The sequence below is a fragment of the Stylophora pistillata genome, chromosome 11, assembly GCF_964205215.1.
Source record: "Stylophora pistillata chromosome 11, jaStyPist1.2, whole genome shotgun sequence".
Lineage (NCBI taxonomy): Eukaryota > Metazoa > Cnidaria > Anthozoa > Scleractinia > Pocilloporidae > Stylophora > Stylophora pistillata.
Window position 1 is genome coordinate 30,991,338 of NC_142529.1, and position 20,957 is coordinate 31,012,294.

Consider the following 20,957-nt stretch of genomic DNA (forward strand, 5'->3'; position numbering starts at 1 on the left):
GCTAGACTGAAACTTATTCCTCGCGCAGCCTCATCTTGTCGCTAACAAGACCGTAAGAGAGTAAACAGCTGTTCGTGGCTGGTGAGATGCTCCCTGGCTTAGTTTTCAGCATTTCTTGGAAAGGAAGATCTATTTTCGCTAACATAGCTCCAATCTGTGGTTGAACTTACTTGCCATTTACAGCCACATTGGACTAGCTAGCATTGACATTGATATTGTTGTCAGTGTTCTTTTCGAAAGAAACCACCTCCCTGTAAGTTACAACTGTCGCTTTAGTCCCAATTCTGGAGCCTCCATTTACAAGGCTTCCTTCTTCGTCTGGAGTTTTCCCACTCCCTACATCAGCAAAAGCTCAAGAAAAACTTGAAACTTGTGATAAACAGACTTCATTTATCATCTACTGCTATAATTAAAATCGTGACGCCCACAAAAACTTCGATAAAAATTCAGAACATCTGTGTGCTTAACATAAGAAAGACCAGAAAAATTTTTGGCTCAATAAGGAAAGAAAAATAACGATTATCTATATCGCTCTTATTTCTTTTTTGTAAACCAAGTCAATAAATTCAGTTATTCGCCATCCCCTGCAACGAGGAATATGTGTGGTCATGAGGTTTTGTTTATGGCTTATCTTACACAGAAAGCATTTATGTGAACATATGGGCACTATTTTGTTATTTTAAAACATTTGTATAAAACATGCAAAGAAGTAAGTTCGTATCACGTAGAAATTGTAGGTGGGCGACCAAAAACAACATAACTTCTCTAATGGATGTCAGAATTAAATTCACCTTAATGCCAGGTTTTCCACAATAGGTATCATGATCCAAATGGAAGCTTCCTTAATTGCCCTTAGTTCCAGCATCTTCCTTAGTGATTCGTTCGTCAGTCATCAAATTAAAAACATTACTGCCATGAAAGTGACAGCTACAGTAATTTCACCTATTAAAAACATGTTCCTCAAGCCATACTAGTTCTCATATATGACTTTCGTTGCTCATTTTAGCAGCGACTGATGCAAGATGAGCTTCAGCTTAAAAGCATTAGGGGGTCTGTTATCAAAAGGTTTGTTGCATAAAACGGTTTTTTCATTACTGCTTATGTCCACCACTAAATCTCACCACGTTTAGCTACTGGTGCTTAACTGTAATGCCGAATGCTTTAGACAAACAATTTTTTCACTTTTTTCCTCTATGGGACTACCTAACACGCGAAAATATAGATATTTTTCTGACGATTTGAATTCATCAATGGTTTGCAAAAATGCCTTTAAGTCCCAGATAAAAAATTGGTAGGGGGGCCTACATTTCCATAACACGTTTATCCAAATTAATTGGGAAAAAAAAATTTATACTTTATTATTAATATTTTTAGGGACGGATAAGATAGCAAGAACAGTTCCGTGGCCAGTTGCGCAAAAAGATACGCACCGATAGAAAGTCATGATATTATGATCGATAAGCTAGCGGGTGATTTTCCTTTTACCGAGTGAACAAAGTTGCTTTTGATATGTTAACCAAAAACGGAGAAATAGAATGCCTCTAATGAACCGGTTGCGGATAGACCTGTCCTCTTTTAAGTCTTTCCAGGCTCCTCGTAAATGCAGAATTTCATTTTAAATTCACAAAACCCTGAACACATAAACAGAACAACTGTAGATGGAGAAATTTCACCTTAGGCAAATTTGTTTCAACCTTTACGATCTCATCGTTACTTACCATTTTAATCAGTATTTTAATTTTACATATGGTTTTATGGTTCAATATCGAGAGAGTTTTATTTCATTTTCTCTTTTAACAGTGACGCGTTAAAGCACATCATCCTTTTATTTATGTTAATCCAAACAGGTGGAGATGAGTTGATGTTTGCAGAATCAATAACGAGCGCCATCGGCCGTTTCAAGAATAGAAACAAACTCAAGACTTGATAAACAGATCAAAGAAAAAGTACTCATGGCAAAAGTCACCAAAATTCAAATCATCAAATTCTGATTTCTGACATTCTACTTTGCGATAAAATGTTTTCTTTTTTTACTTACAGAGTGTACGAACCAATCGAATTAACCTTTTTTTTTTTTAGTCTTTGTACGAATAATGACTTTAATCTTCCTTGAAGATTTGCTCACTAAATGTTTTTTGGTGTGTGTGCGTAGGCTTAAACTGCAATTAATTCGCTACAAAATGTGCTACTTGAAATTATTTTCCTAGATTAGTTAGCTTGTATGCATTTGCAACATCTTTTTAAAAAATTTTTTCTTGACTTTCACGCACTGTTCTAACTCGTTTAACTACAGTTAAACTAGGGGCTGTTAACGAGAGGACATAAGCCATCTAATTGCCACTCATAACTTCTTTCTTAATTAGAAGATGAACCCCAGGAGGCAACACAGAAAAATGAATTGACGAGGAATTCAGATGTTCCGAGGCATGGAAGTGGGCTAGAGAGCCCAACATTTCCAAGATGGCGTATGACATTTATGTCATCAGAGGAAGGATCCTTGGATTCTGATACAGAATTTTTGGGGAGCATCTTCTCAAGGTCCGGAAGCCAGAATCTGGACGCAGCAGGACTGTCTGCCTCAAAAACTACAACTAACAATCGACAATCCAGTTTGGGAGACACTTATCGCAAGATCGTAAGTTTGCGACTGCTCTTGATTTTTAGAAATATTTCTCTCTCCTTAGTTTGGGGACACGATAACGCAGAAGTTCACGCCTGGACATTGACAAGTCAGAGTTGAGGCTCAGTGTTGGGTTATCAGTGACGTGTTCTGAGGCAAGGCAGGGGAATCGCGCCTCTTACAATTCCTGTGTCCACTTGGGGAGCCTGAAGAAATGCTGACGGTGACAGAAAAGTTTCCTACGCAAACCGAAATAAGCTTTGACGGGAGTGAACTACTTGCTTTGTAAGACTAAATTACGGGAAGCCATTGTGTTTGTTTACAAAAAACAAAATCATTGCATGGTTATTCCACGTACTAAATTTCATGTGATACCCTTGAGGCCTTACTTGAGCGATGTTGATCTTATTTCAGTACCGCAATTTTACAGTTGGCAAGTCTATTCACTTAGCAGCCCTCGCTGGTGATCTCAGAGAAGTACAAAGATTGATCAACAATGGCGTTGGTAAGATTGCAGCTTGTCTGTTGTACTGTAGATTGTACGAATGCCTTGGTTAAAAGGGATGCAGTTAAGAGCTCTATAAAAACCGAGAAACCTGTTCAGCGAAACGTTTGTTTATAGTGGTTTTGAACACAACAGATATCCATAAGCCGGATCACCATGGTAACACTCCTCTGATGTGCGGGGCACTGGCTGGCAGCCTCGCTGTCGTACAGCTGCTGATCCAAATGGGAGCCGAAACCACAAGTGAAGACAACATGGGGAACACAATATTGCACTCCGCCATACAAACTGGCAACGAAGACTTAATAAAGGTTTGTTTAAGATCACTTAGCAGCAATGACATACCATCTAATATATTACCTAGTCAAGAGCGTCAACAGTTCTTTACTTGGGAACAAGATGGTGAAAGAAAAAATTCTTGCATTACTTGACAAATTTTGCTCTTGCACACGCTGTACAAGCAACTTAGGGCATTATAGTTGCATCCATGTACTAGCAGTTGTGTTGTGTTTCTCTTCAGCTGTTGCTTCATTCCGGTTCCCAAATCGACGTGAACAAGATTGGCAGTGGTGGTCTTTCTCCATTGCAGCTTGCAGCTCAGTCAGACAAAGCAAAATTGTGCAGACTACTGGTGAGTAAAAAGTTCAAGGATGACATGCTCTAACCTATGACCGAAGTAACTGATGACCAGGACATGTTAGCCAATCTACGGCGCGCATAGCCAATCAGAACTGAGGAAAATATTGCAGGAGGCCAGTGAGAATTCAAAGGGCAAACAAAAAAATTGCCTCATAAGAGTGATTAATTGAACAGATCAGGTTTTAACTTAACTTCTGATTGATTGAAAAATTGGTGCCTATATCTATGCAGCTAACGATGAATAATAATGTAATAATATCGATATAACTCATGTTTTATCTTTCCAGGCTGATCATGGAGCACAGCTAGACTGTAACCATGGTAACGCTCTGACACTGGCTGTGTTGAAAGGCTCTAAGGATGCTGCTGCTTGCCTCTTTAATCTCGGTAAGAACATTTAGTGTTTATGCTACGTCCGTTTTTTCCTATTTTAAATGGGCCTTTGAATCTACAATAAATGCTACAGTAATTATTCTAAACAGCGCCATTCTTCGAGCCCGGGCTTAAATGGTCATGAAAAGTACCCGTCATCCCTTTAGAGTTAAACTGATACAAAATGAAGTTTGAAGGTAGTCTATGTGAATCTATCAGCATATGATGAAGTTGCCGTCTCAGGACGCTGTTTACTCAAGTTAATGGCCACTGAGGTTAAATTCAGAATGACAAGAAAGTTTTGTTTATCATTTACAGTTAATGAACGTAACATTAGACTGGACTCGTTTATCTACGATGTGGATGATGGCGGAAACAGTCTTCTCCATCTTGCCGTAGAAAGCTCGGTTTTCCAGGTTGTATTGTTGCCTCTTTGCTCAAGAAACTAAATAAATAATGATTAACACCTAAGTTATTACCCTAGTGGTAAAAATAAACTTAGTGAGAAAAAGACAATCTTTGATACCGTTTTGGCTTTTCCTATCATAGAGCTGGTATGGAAATGCAAACCTGAGTATAGGTCAACCAACACCGTTGTATCGGTACTTCAGAAAACGCCGCAAAATCGTACTCTTCAAGTTATCAGATCGAAAGTAACCACACCAGAAACTTCCATGTGTGCAGTTTTATGAATTTTCCACAGTATCAACTTATTCGGCACGACAAGCGGTAGGCCTAGCCCCAAGTTGCCGATGAATCCCAAAAAAGTTGCCGATAAAAGTGTCAAAGTTGCCAAAAAGTTGCTATTTTTTTCCGAAAAGTTGCTGAATTTCCAAAAAGTTGCCAAAATTTTTCTGCTTTTCGTACCTTTTTTGGGTGTTAAAGATTACACATTCGCATATTGCTTCTTATCAAAAATTTATTTGTCAAAGTCCAATGATAATATCTGAGGTTCTTTCCATTTCACTTGATCAACAAATAGTCACTGTAGTTGTCCGCCATCTTGAAAAACGTGCAACGTGATACCGCTGACTTCGTGATAAGGCATCACAAAAATCAACCCATGGGGGGACCCTAATTATTGTGTTTTAGAATAAATTGAATAAATGTCTATCTAAAACTGACCAATGTGGCTCAAAACGTGAAGAAAGTGGCTTCAAAAAACCTCAAAAAGCCCAAAGTTGCTGAAAAGTTGCCGAACAGCTTGTAGCTAAGCCTAACAAGCGGCGGCGGAAAGATCAGTGTGCGAGATTACTCAGGGTCGAAATGACAAGATTTCATCCATTTGGTGTCACGTTGTTGTGCTCTTTGGGAGGATACTATTTTCCCGGTGCCCCTCTCCACCCAACAGCATAAGTGGTGACCTTTCCAGGAAAATTTTATGAATTGCGGGAAGGAGGGGGGGCGGTGACCTATAATGAACTATACGTGCATGTAATAATAATAATAATAATAATAATGATAATAATAATAATAATGATGATAATAATAATAATAATAATAGTAATGATAATAATAAAACTTATATAGCGCCGATATCAACATTCCTATTTTCATCAGCGCTTAAATTACCTAGACTACTTAATTAGTAAAATGTTAGATAATTACTCAGCAGTTGTGATAACACACGTAGTCTGACTAGTAAACTGATGATTAGTCTGTAGACTTATGTCTGTCATACGGAGCTAAAGTGGACGTGACACGGGTAAGTGACTTCTTAATAAGATGCTTACTTGCATTCCAACCAGTGATTTCACATTTTATTTTAATTATGAAATTCAAACCTCTCCTACATTTTGCAAATGACGTATTTCAGAAGAAAGATGGTAGTACCCCATTTCATTGCGCATGTGCTCTGGGGAACCTGGATATGGTAAAACGTTTTTATGAATACGACAAGGAGGCTTTGGGCTGTGTTCCTGCGGACAATCAAGGAATGTCTCCACTGCACAGGTCAGTTTTCTCTATTGGGGAAGTGTTTCCTATAACACCACCACCCAGTTAGCCCAATGGATAGTGCGCGGGACTGTTATATGGGAGGTCGAGGGTTCGAGCCCCGGCCAGACCAACCCTCAAGGTCTTAAAATAATTGAGAAGAATTTGCTACCTGTCTATAACATCAAGAAATGGTTATATATTCTAGTCTTCTCGGATAGGGACGAATAAATGGAGGTCCCGTCTCCTGCAGGGTTGGGATAGGGGACGTTAATTTCCCACACACGAGATCACTGTGTGATGGATGTCCTCCCCTGGGGTGGGATGGGTGGGAAGGTGAGAACGATATAGACTGCCAGAGGCGCCTGAGAAAATGCCGACGTCTGTTCTCAACCTTAACAACATCTCATTGTAACAAACCTGTAATTCAGCTCTCTGCAAAAGGTTTGAATAAACATCATATTAGTATCATATTAGTATAATTATTTCTCACCTAATTAATGAGCTCAAGGTAAGATCAAAGAGTGCTTGACGTCACTTCACTTGATGCGAAAAGTTTGTAACCGGGTAGTTTGTAGGCCTCTCGGTTAATGTTGTTCATGCAACCTTACTCAAGAAATTGGTCACTTCGCAAAAAACGTATCGCACATTAAACAAAATCGAATCTAAAGGTTATTGAATACATAATTTTACCGAGAAGGTTACTTAAGAATGCTAGAAATATGAAATTTATTTGCCGCGGCTGAGTGAGGTGTCAACAATTAATTAATGTCTCGCTCTCTTTCAGGGCTGCTGGGAATAATCAAGCGACAGTCGTAAAGTTCCTCCTGGAAAAGGTACCTTTTCAGGGCTTAGTCGGTTAATTGCTAGTTTTGCGAGTCAGTCCGCCCGTTGGTTCATAGATCGGTTGGTCCAGTCTCTACAATCTTCTGTATTTTAGTGAGGCCTTGAACGTCTCAATTTAGTTCAAACTCTCGTGATTCTGTTTTTTTGGTGCCTCCAGGAAGAGAAATTACTAAAACTGTGTCCAATCATTTTTTATAAATTGACTCCCAGAATTATCCAGTAAATCCCCGAGATGCAAAATGCAGGACACCCTTGTTGTTAGCTTCGGCTGTGGGTGGACAGGAAACTGTCAAAGTTTTGTTGGATTTTTCTGCTGACGTCGCTGTAAAGGATTGTAATCTTCGTTCGGTGTTACATCTCGCCATCGGTCACAACAAGACTCTGGAGGCTCTCTTGAAGGTGAATATCATCGTCTTAATTATCTTTCGAGATGGAGATGACCATGCTTACATTGACAAATAATAAAGTGGAGATATTCTTTTGACAGGCGCCTTTCTCAAAACAGCTTCTAAAAGAGAAAGATGTCCACGGATTTGCCCCGATTCATTATGCAGTTCAGACTGGAAGCCTTCAGGTATGTGTTGGTTTTTCCTTGACAAGAATACCTCTTTTCTTCGTTTGCACCAATTTTTGATCCCTTCTTGAGCTATGAAGTCATTCATATTGTCATGTAAGTTTAGAGAAGTCGAACATGGATTAAAAAAATACCTATAACAGCGGTAACACTTAAATAAGTAGATCACGTGAAAAAAACATTTAACTCTATTTCTATGCAGGATGTCTCTCTGCTTATTTCCTACGACACAGCGGTAACAGAGGTCGTATCTGACTCACTGGACACAGCACTGCATTTGGCTGCAAGGTGGATAATTTTCTAATGCCTGTGCTGAACTGTTTAGTGTTAAGAAAAATTCTGCTTCAGTTAAGTCTTCAAAGTGGATACTTAAACTATTCAAGTTATTTTAGGCATGGATTTTCTGACATAACCGAGAAGTTGTTAGAAAACAGAAACGAACGCCTCATCAATGCTGAAAACAACCAGAAGAGAACCGCTTTACATCTGGCCTGCATGGAAGGACATCATGCTGTTACCGCTGTCCTGGTAGCAGACTCTACAATACAAGGGTAGGAAACTGAGTCTAAGAAAGAAATTTTTAATTCTCTCGTTGTTTGTAGTTTTGCTACAAAATGTAAGATTAGGTGTCTTCGATTGGTCCATACCTGTCTCCTGCTTGGTAACCTCACCTACCTACAACAAGGGCCTTTAGAAGTTGTGCCTGTCAGTGTTTCCTCAGTAAAGAAAAAGTTTTATAACATAACCAAAGTAAAGCGCGCGCTCTGATTGGTCAATTTAGCGTCCCCCATTTGCCCATGGGTGTACGCTGCTGACGTGAGCAAATGCAAAGACTATTTTCCCGCGCGCGCTTGTTTTTTCTGGTCACGTAAGATTTGTTAAATAAAAGGGAACTCTTTAGCTACAATGTATCAATGTTATGTTATAAAACAAATGGTAAACACCACACCGTACTCAATAGTGTACGCTGTGGTGTTTACCATTTGTTAAATAAAACGAACAAGTTCTTAAAAGAATGACCAGGAAAGTCAACGTGATTAAAGTGATGGGCTGAAATACATTACAGAGGAAAAAATGACAAATTATCTTTTAGTTTTATGTTTCTTTTAACAGGGACATCAATCAACGGACACCACTTCACCTGGCTGCTTCACAAGGCTCACTGAGATGCGTTGAGCTTGTCATCAAGTTTCACCCGGACTGTCTTAACTCCTGGGACCGAAATGAGGTCTTGTGAAATTTTGCAACAAAATCATGTCCGCTAATTAAGTACATAAGCTATCTACCTAATAGTACTAGGATATATGTTTCGTAATTGATCTTTCCTTGAATTCGCTCTCACAGAATACAGCTATACATCTAACCGCCATAGCCGGGCACGCACACATAATACAGTACCTGATGTCCATTGAAGAGCTATTCTTTATGTGTAACGTGCGAAATAAGAACGCTCTAGACCTGGCTATTGATCACGGCAGGGAGAACGTCGCCATGGTGATGATAGGGCATCAGAGGTAACGTCACTTTGTGTTGTCTTATATCTGTTTACGCCTCGTTATGTCACGTCATGTCATACCACGGCACGACTCCTCTTGACAAGTCATTCTATGTTGTATCATGTCACGCGACAGTTTTTAATAACATTATCTCATAGCAAGTCAAGTCATGTTATTTCGTTATGTCATGTCATGTCATGTCATTCCACCGCATGGCTTCTCATGACAAGTCATTCTACGTGATATCATGTCACATGACAGTGTCGAGTAACGTGATCTCATAACCAGGCAAGTAAGCGACTTCGAGTTTATTCCTGGCGTGTTAGTGTCTTTTGATTTTGCCTAATTTTGTTTCCACCAATATCATCATGTTATGTGTTTTATCCATGTATACTATTTATTATTATCAGGCTATTTGAGAAGTTTTCCGTTAATTCTGTTATATATATATTTAGTATAATTTCAGAGCTGAGCAAAGAGTTTCCAGCAATCTGATTGTTCGAGCGGTTCCTTATATGATGCTATATAAACCGCTCCACGCGGTTTGTATAAAATGTTAAAATAAAATGTTAATACATGTACCTAAAATGTTATGATTTTAGAAGTTTCTCTGTTGTTCAGCACTGAAATTATACTAAAACAATTATTCGCCTCAGGTTCGGTGAACATTGTCGAATAATCCCCTCGACTTCGTCTCGGGGATTATTCAGCGAAATTCACCTCGCCTTCGGCGAGTAATTGTTAAATGTATATATATATATATATAATAAATTATGAATTTGCTGCTGTTTTGGACTAAGATCTGTTTCTTGTAACTCTTTTCTTTTCCATTTTTGTGGTGCAGATGGAAGGAAGCTCTTCACTCCACTATAAGCGACAGACAGTCTCAAATAGAACAGCTGGTACAGAAAATGCCCAGAGTAGTTAAGGTCCGTTTTGAACGAACATATTAATGGTGTAGTGTTACATGTCTACAATCTATTTCTGTCACAAGTGAATAAGCGGTTTTTTTAGTTTTAATTAACATCGCCAAAAAATCAGCTCAGTCAAAGATAGAAATACATGTCCATGTACGACTCAAGTCCCTTTCAGTGACAACAGAACCTCTTGACTGAACAATCATTGCTGACTTGTCTTTGTGAACAGTGTCTTTTAGATCACTGTATCGAGGAAGAAGGCCAGGTTACAGATTACAATTACAAGGTAAAGGGTGGCGAAAGTTTACGATGAATTTTACCGTTGCAGTTTGTAAAGGTATTAAAGAATAGTATTTCATCCCGTTCTTTCAGGTAACTTATGACTTAAGATTAATCCAAGGAATGGATGCTAATGGGGATAAAACAAAACATTCCCTGAACCAGTTGAGGGTGAGAAGATTATTCTGCGTTCTTCCAGTACAATAATTCTGTCTTACACTGTCGTCGGTAAACTACATATAAAACAAAATAATTTGGATATATCAACAAAGTTGAAATGGTAAATTGGCCACCGTAACGATTACAAAAGCTGACGTTTCTCGCTCCGACGAAGGGCAAACGCTCGAAACGTCAGCTTTTGTAATCGTTACGGTGGCCAATTTACCATTTCAACTTTGTTGATATATCCAAATTATTTCGTTACTCCCACCGACGCAGCCCCAAACAGTTTCTTTTGAAACTATCAGCTTTTATACATATAAAACAGTCATGATCCAAGGAAATCTGTCTGTGTTCCCCCGAAAAAAATCTATCTTCTGCAAAGTTGATACAGACACCATGATTTTCCTTTGACAATGAGACAAGCTATTAAAAGAAAATCCTCATCGAGGCTTTATTTCTTTATTTGTACAATTTCAGGTTTGTTGTTCTAATCTCAGAAAATAAATTGTGGTTCTACTAGAACAATGGGAAGTTTGCTTCTATCATGATAATCCCATTTCGGTTTATCCTTTAATCACCAAATAACACTTATATTAAGAACAAAAAAACCAACAAGGAATAACAATTCCTGCTAAACCATGAAAACTGTCAATAAAGTCACCGATACTGTTAAGGAAAAAGATGAAAGACGAGAGTTTTCGACGACGGTTATATCCTAATGACCGTTGAATGAGAAAAAAAAAAAAAGAAAGAAAAACACATTTTGTTTAGCTTTTATAATAGTTGCAAAATCGTAAGGGTAAGTTTGACAGCATCTTGCTGGTTTTTGATTCGTTTCAGGCGATGGTGAAATACAAAAGAGAGGAATGTATCGGTCATCCGGTTTGTTACAGTTTAATGAGCCTCAAGTGGTGAGAATGACTCAAAATCTTCATCCCATCCTTTATGCTTATCAGATGACTGATGAAAAACTGTTATGAGTGCTAGAAATATTTGTTAACGAATTTAATGACACTAAATCGGTGGCGGAAATCTACGTGTTTTTGCAGGAAGAAGTTTGGTTGGATCACGTTCATGCTGAATTTCTTCATGTTTCTTTTGTTCTTACTTGTACTGACATATTTTGCGGTAAAAAGTGAAGGTGAATCGAAGGGAAACACTTGTGATGTGGAATGCAAAAACCAGGTGATCAAGCTTTGCAGCTTCTTTTTGAAGGTTCAAATAGTTGCGATCTCGACGACTTTATATAACAGAGAGCAAATTTTTTAAAGCAATGTTATTAAGGTGCATTAAACGCAATGATCTCTGAACGTGGTATAGCATGCAGTAGCACTTTAAGCGTTATCAAGTAAAAAATCTTTATAAGTAACCTCACATCGTCTCCGTTTGGCTGAATAAAAAGCCCTGGTGGCCAATAACACTTATCTATTCTTTTCTTTTAAGAGAAATGACACATATTTTGCTGTGACCATTTTAATGGCGTTTAGCTTGTTCTCGATAATCAAAGAGCTCCTGCAGTTGTACAGACTGGTGAGAATAGCAACTAACATGACAGAATTTGTCAATAAGTCAGTCAGTCAGTCAGTCAGTCAGTCAGACAGTCAGTCAGTCAGTCAGTCAGTCAGTCAGTCCGTCAGCCCGTCAGCCCGTCAGTCAGACAGTCAGTTAGTCAGTCAGTCAGACAGACAGCCAGTCAGTCAGTCGGTCGGTCGGTCAGTCCGTGTCAGTCAGTCAGTCAGTCAGACAGACAGCCAGTCAGGCAGACAGTCAGTCCGTCAGTCCGTCAGTCCGTCAGCCCGTCAGTCAGACAGTCAGTCAGTCAGACAGACAGCCAGTCAGTCAGTCAGTCAGTCAGTCCGTGTCAGTCTGTCAGTCTTTCAATCAGTCAGCCAGCTAGTCATGCGGCCATGCAGCCAGCCACTCAGTCAGTCAATCAGTCAATCAGTCATTCAGTCTGTCAGTCAGTCAGTTTGTCAGTTAATCAATCATTTGGTCGCTCATGGTATACCCACACTTTATATTTGTCGGCCGAAACAAGATTTGGAGTGCTTTAACATCCAATGCTATAGCATTAGATATCAGCCTGAAGAGTAATGAAAATCAGGGAATAACTATTCCGTTTTCTCCTTTTCATTCCATAACTAGCGACTGAAATATTTCTGGGATGCCTCCAGCTATATGGATTGGTCTATAAACCTGTTAGCCCTGTTTTACCTGATCTCTAAAGATCCTGGCTGTTTGTGTAAGACGCCTCTTCAGATGAAAGCAGCAGCCTTAAGTCTGTTTCTTGGTTGGCTTAATTTGGTACTATACCTCCGAAGGTCAGCGGTTACAACTGTGATAGATCAACTAGTGTAGTGCGTAACGATCTTCAAAACCGAGCCAGTATTTGTCTTTATTTATTTTTTAAAAACTTAAACGATCAGGCTACGACTGGATTTTTGACTCAAGACGTAGAGGATGATCAAAGCAAATAATAATTGAAATAACTCAGTATACCACGTGATACCCAGCTGCATGCTGGTCTTTGAACAGAGATTTCGAACGCAGATATTGTGTAAATATTATCTGAGATTAAAAGAGGGTGAAGTGAGAAAGAAATCAACTAAACCAGACTCGCGTAAATTTTTCCTTTTAAATTTTTTCTTCTTTCAGATTGTCAACGTATGGTAGGTTTGTGGTTATGCTGATGACTATGATACAAACTTTACTCAAGGTAAACTGTTAAGCAGCAATTTTAGACTGAGAAACGTTACCTTTTATTGCAATTTGAAGTCTAGTCTGTAAAGTGATTTCTCATTACACTCCATCCATTTTTTTCAGGTTATCATTCTGTTTATCCTCTTTATTTTGGCGTTCGGAGTTTCATTCTACATTCTCATGGGCAATGTACGTACATTTAAGTTCTTTTATTTTCTCTCAGTATCCATTACCTTATTGCGGGGTACGGTTAATTAAAAAAAAAGAGACAGATACTGAGAATTCCAATGCGAAAGTTTGTATTACGTTCGTTCAAAAGCTCGTAATGGAAATAAATCCTTGGTTTTAAACCTTACAACTGCAAAACTCCGATAAACACTGAGTCACCCGATAACCGACTCTGAAGGAGAAATCAAGCTACAAAACCACAGAATTTGAAACCAGTTTCAAAGAAAACAGTTAAAACTTACATTGGCAGCATCATGCAGTCCTTTGCTTACCTTCAGCGAAAAGTGAACAGCTTAAAAATTGTGAGTCGGAATACGTTGGCTTTAATTTACTGCGAACTGAGAAACTCAGTCACTGTGAGCCTGCTTTGACAGAAAATAAAGAATTCCATAGTTATTTTTGTTAAAAATATGTAAAACGTTGAGGTAGATATGTGGAGACTGACACCCTATTCACAAAATCAGTAGGGCCCCAACTGCACCTGCAAACTGGTGGAGAGCGTCACGAAGTTTTTTTTTTAATACCTTGCGGGCGTACCTAAGAATGCTCAGTGACCTACCTCCAGCCAATTCTACTGAGTGGCTTTCAATAAACAATTAATCCACTCTATATCCTTCAAGCTCGTTCGTAAATATTTCCCTAACCAATTAATTTTTTACACTTAATTTTTCCCTAGTGTCCTAATTCCTTCGGATCTCTTCTCAAGTCGCTGATGAAGACTTTCATTATGACACTTGGAGAGCTGAACTTTGAAAATACCTACATGAAAGATGTTAACGTTGAAGTTCCAGTCCTTAACTTTGGAATATTCATTCTTTTTGCGCTCGTTATGCCGATCATTTTGATGAACATGTTGGTATGGAACTTTAAACTTGTATCCATGTTATTCCTGAAAGCTCCTTTTAAACAGTATACGTATCAAATGTGATTTTCTAAAAATATTTCAAAAAAATAGACGAAATTAGATACTTCCTCTCAGTTGATATTTTGCGAGTCACGCAACCCATTTTTAACTGAAGGGAAGAGTAAAGTGAATTTAGTTACCCTGACGGAAGACTTTGCTATCTTAATAACGCCTTCCAGTTATGCAACATAAGACACTGTTGTTCTTGTAAAAGCCTTCTGTAAAGTACTTGAGCCATGACAAAAATAATCATATAGAAATATGCATGAAGAATTTAAGTCTACGCAGCCGGACAACGGGCGGAAAATGTTCCGTCACAAGACTACATAAATCCTGTAATAGCGAATAACTGTATTGTGAACCTCTTAAGAGTGAGGAATTCAAAAATTTCTTCAGATTGGCCTTGCTGTTGGTGACATTGATAACATTCAGAGGAATGCTGTTATGGATCGTTATCGAGTCCAGGTACGTCTTCTTTCTCTTTTTCTTTGTGATTAAGTGACAGTCGCAAAGTCATGATTTACCGAACAGATAAAAAAATGGACAAATTACTTTTAGAAACGAACTCAGATGCGAGTTCTGCAATAGAAAGTAGATTTTTCGAAGCTTTTAGGGCAAAGGAGATCGGTTTGAATTATTGATAGGTTCAAAAGGTAAGAGGACAACAAATGGCGAAGTTTGACCGGACAGGAGACGACAGTTTTGATTCGAAATATGATTCTACGAGTAATCCATCTCTAATATATACGGAAACCCAAGCGGGTCCGTGATATTATACTCTTTGAAAAATATCTTACTATGACAGAAATCAGCCGCGAACTATAAGAATTGTCTTAATTTCAGGTCGAACTTCTTCTAGAGTTGGAAGAATCCCTCCCAAAATGGCTTTTACGCCGTCTGACGGTCAAAGAACACACCGAGTATCCAAATCACCCAAAGACAATTTGGACAAAGGTGATAATAAGAGAGTGTTACTTATCTGACTTGGAAGGTCAAAGCTATCAGATTATTAATCATTATCTTAACTGATGAGTTAAAGGAATTTAGATATGTACTTGTTTTAATGATATAAAATGGATATATCAACAAAGTTGAAATGGTAAATTAGCCACCGTAATGATTACAAAAGCTGACGTTTCGAGCGTTAGCCCTTCGTCGGAGCGAATAGAGGAATTGTGCGTTGTGTGTGCTTTTAAAGGCAGAAAATGGAGCTACGTTATTGGTGGGAGCATGGCAAGGAGAAAAACATGAATAAACTAGTGGAATGAAAAGCGTTCGTTGATCCCTGTGGGATTTAGACTGCCGGTTTGAAAGATGAGCTTTTGTTCAAGATTATTACGGCTTTCCGTGCCACCTAAGTGCAAGGAAAGACCGCACATTGCCATGTGTTGCCTAGAATGATTAGGTAAATTAAAATGTCTAGCGACTGGTTTCGATGTGTCCTTGTCATTCCTTTCCACGTCTCGAAGGTGTTCTCGGAATCGGTCACCTAGTCTTCTGCCTGTTTCGCCGATGTATATCTTTTTGCAATAAGTGCAAGTTATGTAATAGATTACATTGGCAGAGGTGCACGTGAAGTGATCGGTACTCTTAATGGATCGTTTAGGTCCCGATATTTTATCAGTGTTGTGAATGAAAAAGGACACGTTTTGCATCGTGCACGAGCACATTCAAAAGTGCCTCATGTTTTAATGATATAATGATAGACTTGATGTTATTTTTAGATGTGGATGCTCTTCTGTGATTTGGGCCGAGTCCAGGGAAATGAATATGATCAGGGTGACCACGTATCTGTGACTTTATCTCAGCTGAATGATAAAGTTGATGAACTAGAAATCAGGTATGGTTAGTCTGTGGCTTTATCTTAGCTGAATGATAAAGTTGCTGAACTAGAAATCAGGTATGGTCAGTCTGTGGATCTATTTTAGTTGGATGGTAAAGTTGATGAACAAGGAACTAGGTGTGGTGAGTCTGTGGCCTTGTCTTAGCTGGATAGTTGATGAAGAAGGAACTAGGTGTGGTCAGTCTGTGGCCTTGTCTTAGCTGGATAGTATAGTTGATGAACAAGGAACTGGGTGTGGTCAGTCTGTGGCCTTGTCTTAGCTGGATAGTATAGTTGATGAACATGGAACTAGGTGTGGTCAGTCTGTGGCCTTGTCTTAGCCGGATAGTATAGTTGATGAACACGGAACTAGGTATAGTCAGTATGTGGCTCTCACTGAGAACATCAGAGACACACTTGGCCACATCTCGTGTGCCACTTTTTTCCCATGTTTTGCTGAATTGAAACCAAGTAATAACCTTGAAGAAATTATTGAGAGGGGAATCATCTATAATGGTTTATTTGCCCAAATGTAATTGATGCACCCAATTCAATCCCTGCATGTGTCTCGTAACGAAATAACTTAAAAAAATCGTTTTGTTAAAATTATAATTTATGTCATACTACTGTGGGGATGACTTTCCTTCATTCACTCTCTCATTCATTCATTCACTCTCTCATTCATTCATTCACTCTCTCATTCATTCATTCACTCTCTCATTCATTCATTCACTCTCTCATTCATTCATTCACTCTCTCATTCATTCATTCATTCTCTCATTCATTCATTCACTCTCTCATTCATTCATTCACTCTCTCATTCATTCATTCACTCTCTCATTTCTCCTCTAACTCATTCAATCATATATTTATTGCTGTATTCATTTTCTGTTTATCAATTTACCTTTTTATGTCTATCTCGTCTATTACTTTTATTTAGATCAAAAGAGATGGAAAGAATTCTTAGCGAACACTTACAAGTTCTGAATGAGGTGAATCGTCGGCTGAGAGGTAACGAAGAAGGTACTAGGCGCAGAATTATGAACTGGTTTGGACTCCAGTGAAATAATTACAGGCTTGACTGACGATAGATGTTGTTCTGAGTGAAGAGCCGGTCTAACATGAACCGAGCCAGCCACTGCTCGGCATTTGAATAAAGGAAAAGTCTGATTAAGTTTTTATAAACGATTTACCGCAAAAAATTTCCTTCCATACCAGGTTATTTCTGTTTGGGTTACACTGAGAAAGCTGAATCCATGGGTGGATAGTGACGTCGTCTGTTCACAAGTTTAATTTTCCACTGTGTAAAAGTAGATCTCACTCGCTTTGTTTAAGATTAGGGACAGACACGTACCCATCGCCATCGGGCTGAATACCATATATGAAGGATTATTAAACATAACCGGCAGAACCAAGCTGAGTGGATTGAACCATAAGTTCTTACGAAACACGAATGAAACTCTCTTTTTACATGGACCAGTTTGGTCAGCATGCTCAGACTCGTTGGAACTAAAAGTGCTCGTCACAAGTTATGTTGGATGTTTCAATAGTTGTATTGCTTTTAATCGCTGATTATCTAAGGGTCTCAAGTTTGTTACGTATCTGACCAAGTTTAAGTTGTAGTGTACATCTTAAATCCCAATGTGGACGGACTGATTTAAAACAAAGTTCTTTTGCTCATTAAACTGGTGTAAAATCAAATGTTGTTAAATGGGTTCGGTGGCGTGAGCCGGCAAAGCCTACAGAAGCCTTCAAAGCTCTCTTAAAATCTTCTTTGAAGAAAGTGTAAAGAATCGGATTCAAAACTGATGAACCAAATCGAAGAAACATGAGTAAAACTCGTGCCCAGTGTGGCAGGTGAAGAACTTTAAGTTTCAAATCTTGGATCAAGCCGTCAAGAAAATACGGAAACCAGCATATTATGAAAGTTAAAATCATCATTCCAAATATAATTACTGCTTTCCCTTCCAGAGGGATCACTTTTCTGCGATAAGCTCTTGTTTTGTAACTGTCTACTGCCTTAATAGAAATCAATTGACGCCGCAAAACTAAGAAAATGCAGGTGAGAGCCACGCCTATTATCAGCAAACTTGGAACAACGATTCCAAAAAACACAGTTAATGAATATATAGTATCTAAACTTTGAATGAAATCATTGCTCGGGCCGAAATCCAGAGGAATCCAAGTCAGTTGAATGAGCGAGGCTCCCAGCGAGAAAAACCATAAAAATATAAGAACACTTATCAACCTAAACTTGGTGATAATGAATGGATAATGAATGGCGTAAATTATCATGCAATATCTCTCGATAGTCACCAAAAGCAGATGCAATACGGCAGAAATGGATATAAACCTGGACGATAAGTCCATAGCGGTACATATTTTCATCTTTGTTACCGTCTCATCCACCATATTGCACGATATCACCATGGGGATGGCAACTGAGCCAGCGAGCATGTCAGAAAAAGCCAAACAAACCAGACAAAGGTTCGTTTTGGTTTTTAAAAACGTCTTTCTTTTATAGAGGAAGATTACCATGGAGTTTGCGAGTACAATCAGCAGCCCAAGGAATGCCAAACATAGAAACACAGAAATATGTATTTGTGACAGGCCATCAGTACGAGAATAAGATCTGTTAGACACAGTGCTTTTCAAACTCCCGGATGTATGGTTTACTTGACTGCTACAAGTGTGGCTCGTTTGACTCTTGCAAGAAAATAAAAAAGGAGGAAATTTTAAAATTCAGAGAGATAACTACACACGATGATTATTTCTTTTACTTAAATTTGTAAATTGTAACCGCTAAAAAACCCCTTAGGAGAGAAAGTGAAGACAAAAGTTGATGCAGTAAAGAACAAAGGTCCGACCTGACAGTTCAACAGCTATAACAGTTTGACAAAGTAAAGCAAACAAAAGCTTCATTATTTGCTCTGGTGAACAACAGATTTCGGATTTAACGTCTTCATAATTTTCAAATAGAAGAGAAGAGGCTTGGAAAAAGAGTTTTCTTTTTCTAAAGCGGCGATAAGAAAAAAAAGAACAATGGAAATAGAAAATGCAATATCTAATAAAACTGCGCTATCAACTGAAAAAGGTGGACTGAGAGGAAACTCAGATCCTTACCTCGTTGGTTCCTGCCATTTACAAGGGTTCTTAGGCTTTGAACAAATGTTTCCCAGCAGAATATTTATAGTTTCTTCTGTAGTCTCCGACACTCCGCCAGAATTTAATTAAATAGGGAAACCTTTAAGAGGCTGGATGCGCAAAAAAACGCTTGGTAGAAACTAAATGGAATGGGAAACGTTTGTGCCTGAGTGGTTTTTAACTGATATGTTTCCGTGTGTACGACTGAGATAAAAAGTTACGAAAAGATGATTCCTGTCGACCCACTGTTTATCTTCTTGGTAAAGAATATCAGTGGTGTGCCGAAAGTCAATAACAACTAAGTTTACTTTTCAGTTCAAATAAACTCAGTTGGAATTTGAATTTGAAAGAGTTAAGCATTTCGACCAAAAGTAAATAATTAATTCGAGTAATTGTTTTTTCCCGGCTGTTGTCTCCCCTTTTCAGGAAAAATAATTATCGGAAATGAAAAACACAACATTCATACGAACCAGCTGGCAACTAAACTTATCAAGTGAAAAAGTCACGAAAAATAAGTGATTTCACTGAGTAATGAAGATGAACAATTTAAATGTAAATTAAAAGTTCGATTTCTTTTATTATTTTAACTTAACCTTTTAGAGAGAGACGTGTTTCTAAAACGCTCTAATTTTAAGACTATTTCACAATCAAGGTTCAAACAAGATAAGGGGTTTTTTGAATTGAAATACTATATTTAAGCTTAAAAAAGAATACATTATATTCCCCTTTTTGCTTCTCTTTTTTTTCTGTCTTTGGTAGTTCGATTTAAATTCTCTATTAAATACATTCGGATGAATTTTATTCTAAAATGTAAGAGTATTGAACGGAGTATAGGGGAATCCTTGTTTACAATATTTGCCTCATTAGCATAAGCAATTCAGTTTCTGATGGAGCCAAAAATAAATCAGTTCTGAATATCGAAAGGTCAAAGTACGATTAACTCGGCCAATGAATACGAGCCTGATGCATTGAATACTTTTTGTGCAACACGGGTTTAAAAACTCAAAATTTGACATAGAATGTATGAGCTCATTAGCGCTTTTGCCACCCAGAAATTTTGCAGTTTTTGATGGACTATTTCTCCTTGAGCATTACACCCAAAGAGCTAAAAATTTCACCATGTACTGAGGTTGTCTAGCTCTTTAGCTGCCTGAAGTCAATTTGTATCTAACATGCTTCCTTCTTTACGCAAAGCCGTATGCAAATAAGCAAAAATGTAAACAATGACGTCAGCACGAATCCACCTATTTCGTTGTACTATGAAATAATGAAAAAACTGAAAAAAAAAAAAAGAATGGCTTCGGGAGTGGTTACTTGTCAGTCTTTAAGTGATGGGCTGAGTTACATATGCATTTTGATTGGTTCTGATCTGATTGAGGACAGATCTATGGTTTACGTCATCATTAACAACATTTTACTTTTTTTTTATCATGTAAAACAAATAGACCCCCGTTGCCGTGATTGTACAGTAATAGGGTTTGCTTTTGGTCCTTGATATGAAATATGAAATTAACAAGTAGACTCTATTTTACCGCGGGTCTTTTTTGTAAGATTACGGATGAGGTCAAGATATGGAAAAAAAGTGCAAGTTACAAGTTGTCGTCATCTGTAATCTATCAATGAACAGACCCAACTTGGAATCTATTTGTTAATTCATTTTCAATCAAGGACCAAAACCAAACTTATCACAACAGCAATCAGTCCTTACAAACTCTCGCTATTATGATGTCAGTATAATTTATACCCCATAATTGCTTAGTAGATTAATTCGTAAAGGTTTACAGAGTCATATTTTGGCTTTAAACCTACTAAAG

General features: G+C 38.2%; 2 protein-coding genes across 4 annotated transcripts; one reads left to right on the top strand and one right to left on the bottom strand.

Annotated features, from left to right (window-relative positions):
* Positions 1-36: 36 nt before the first annotated feature.
* On the top strand, positions 37-17,700 carry LOC111336372 (transient receptor potential cation channel subfamily A member 1-like). Of its 3 annotated transcripts, none has more exons than XM_088739285.1 (31): positions 37-253; positions 1,007-1,065; positions 1,375-1,847; positions 2,364-2,635; positions 3,035-3,125; positions 3,261-3,436; positions 3,646-3,756; positions 4,052-4,151; positions 4,455-4,552; positions 5,794-6,089; positions 6,859-6,907; positions 7,128-7,316; positions 7,405-7,491; positions 7,694-7,779; positions 7,884-8,042; positions 8,605-8,719; positions 8,836-9,005; positions 9,832-9,916; positions 10,134-10,190; positions 10,277-10,354; positions 11,186-11,256; positions 11,395-11,530; positions 11,789-11,875; positions 12,491-12,666; positions 13,001-13,061; positions 13,169-13,234; positions 13,950-14,129; positions 14,574-14,642; positions 15,021-15,131; positions 15,902-16,017; positions 16,940-17,700. In XM_088739285.1, the coding sequence occupies exons 3-31, from the start codon at positions 1,832-1,834 to the stop codon at positions 17,061-17,063; spliced, it is 3,432 nt and encodes a 1,143-aa protein (XP_088595411.1). In that variant the 5' UTR covers positions 37-253; positions 1,007-1,065; positions 1,375-1,831; the 3' UTR covers positions 17,064-17,700. The 3 variants fall into 3 exon arrangements, with proteins under 3 accessions (XP_088595411.1, XP_088595412.1, XP_088595410.1); XM_088739286.1 differs by lacking the exon at positions 1,375-1,847 and having other exon boundaries at positions 5,794-5,841; positions 5,953-6,089; XM_088739284.1 differs by lacking the exon at positions 1,375-1,847.
* Positions 16,853-19,454, bottom strand: LOC148721168 (histamine H2 receptor-like). The gene is made up of 2 exons (XM_088739294.1): positions 19,123-19,454; positions 16,853-18,705 (listed from the first exon to the last, which is right to left on the bottom strand). The coding sequence occupies exons 1-2, from the start codon at positions 19,138-19,140 to the stop codon at positions 17,680-17,682; spliced, it is 1,044 nt and encodes a 347-aa protein (XP_088595420.1). The 5' UTR covers positions 19,141-19,454; the 3' UTR covers positions 16,853-17,679.
* Between the last annotated feature and the right edge of the window lie 1,503 nt (positions 19,455-20,957).

Excerpts from the sequence above, each read along its gene's own strand:
- LOC111336372 (XM_088739284.1), top strand. The coding sequence starts at position 1,023 with ATGAGCTTCAGCTTAAAAGCATTAGGGGGTCTGTTATCAAAAG. Across the intron at positions 8,043-8,604 it reads GCAGACTCTACAATACAAGG|GGACATCAATCAACGGACAC; the intron begins GTAGGAAACTGA and ends TTCTTTTAACAG. Across the intron at positions 10,191-10,276 it reads TTACAGATTACAATTACAAG|GTAACTTATGACTTAAGATT; the intron begins GTAAAGGGTGGC and ends CCGTTCTTTCAG.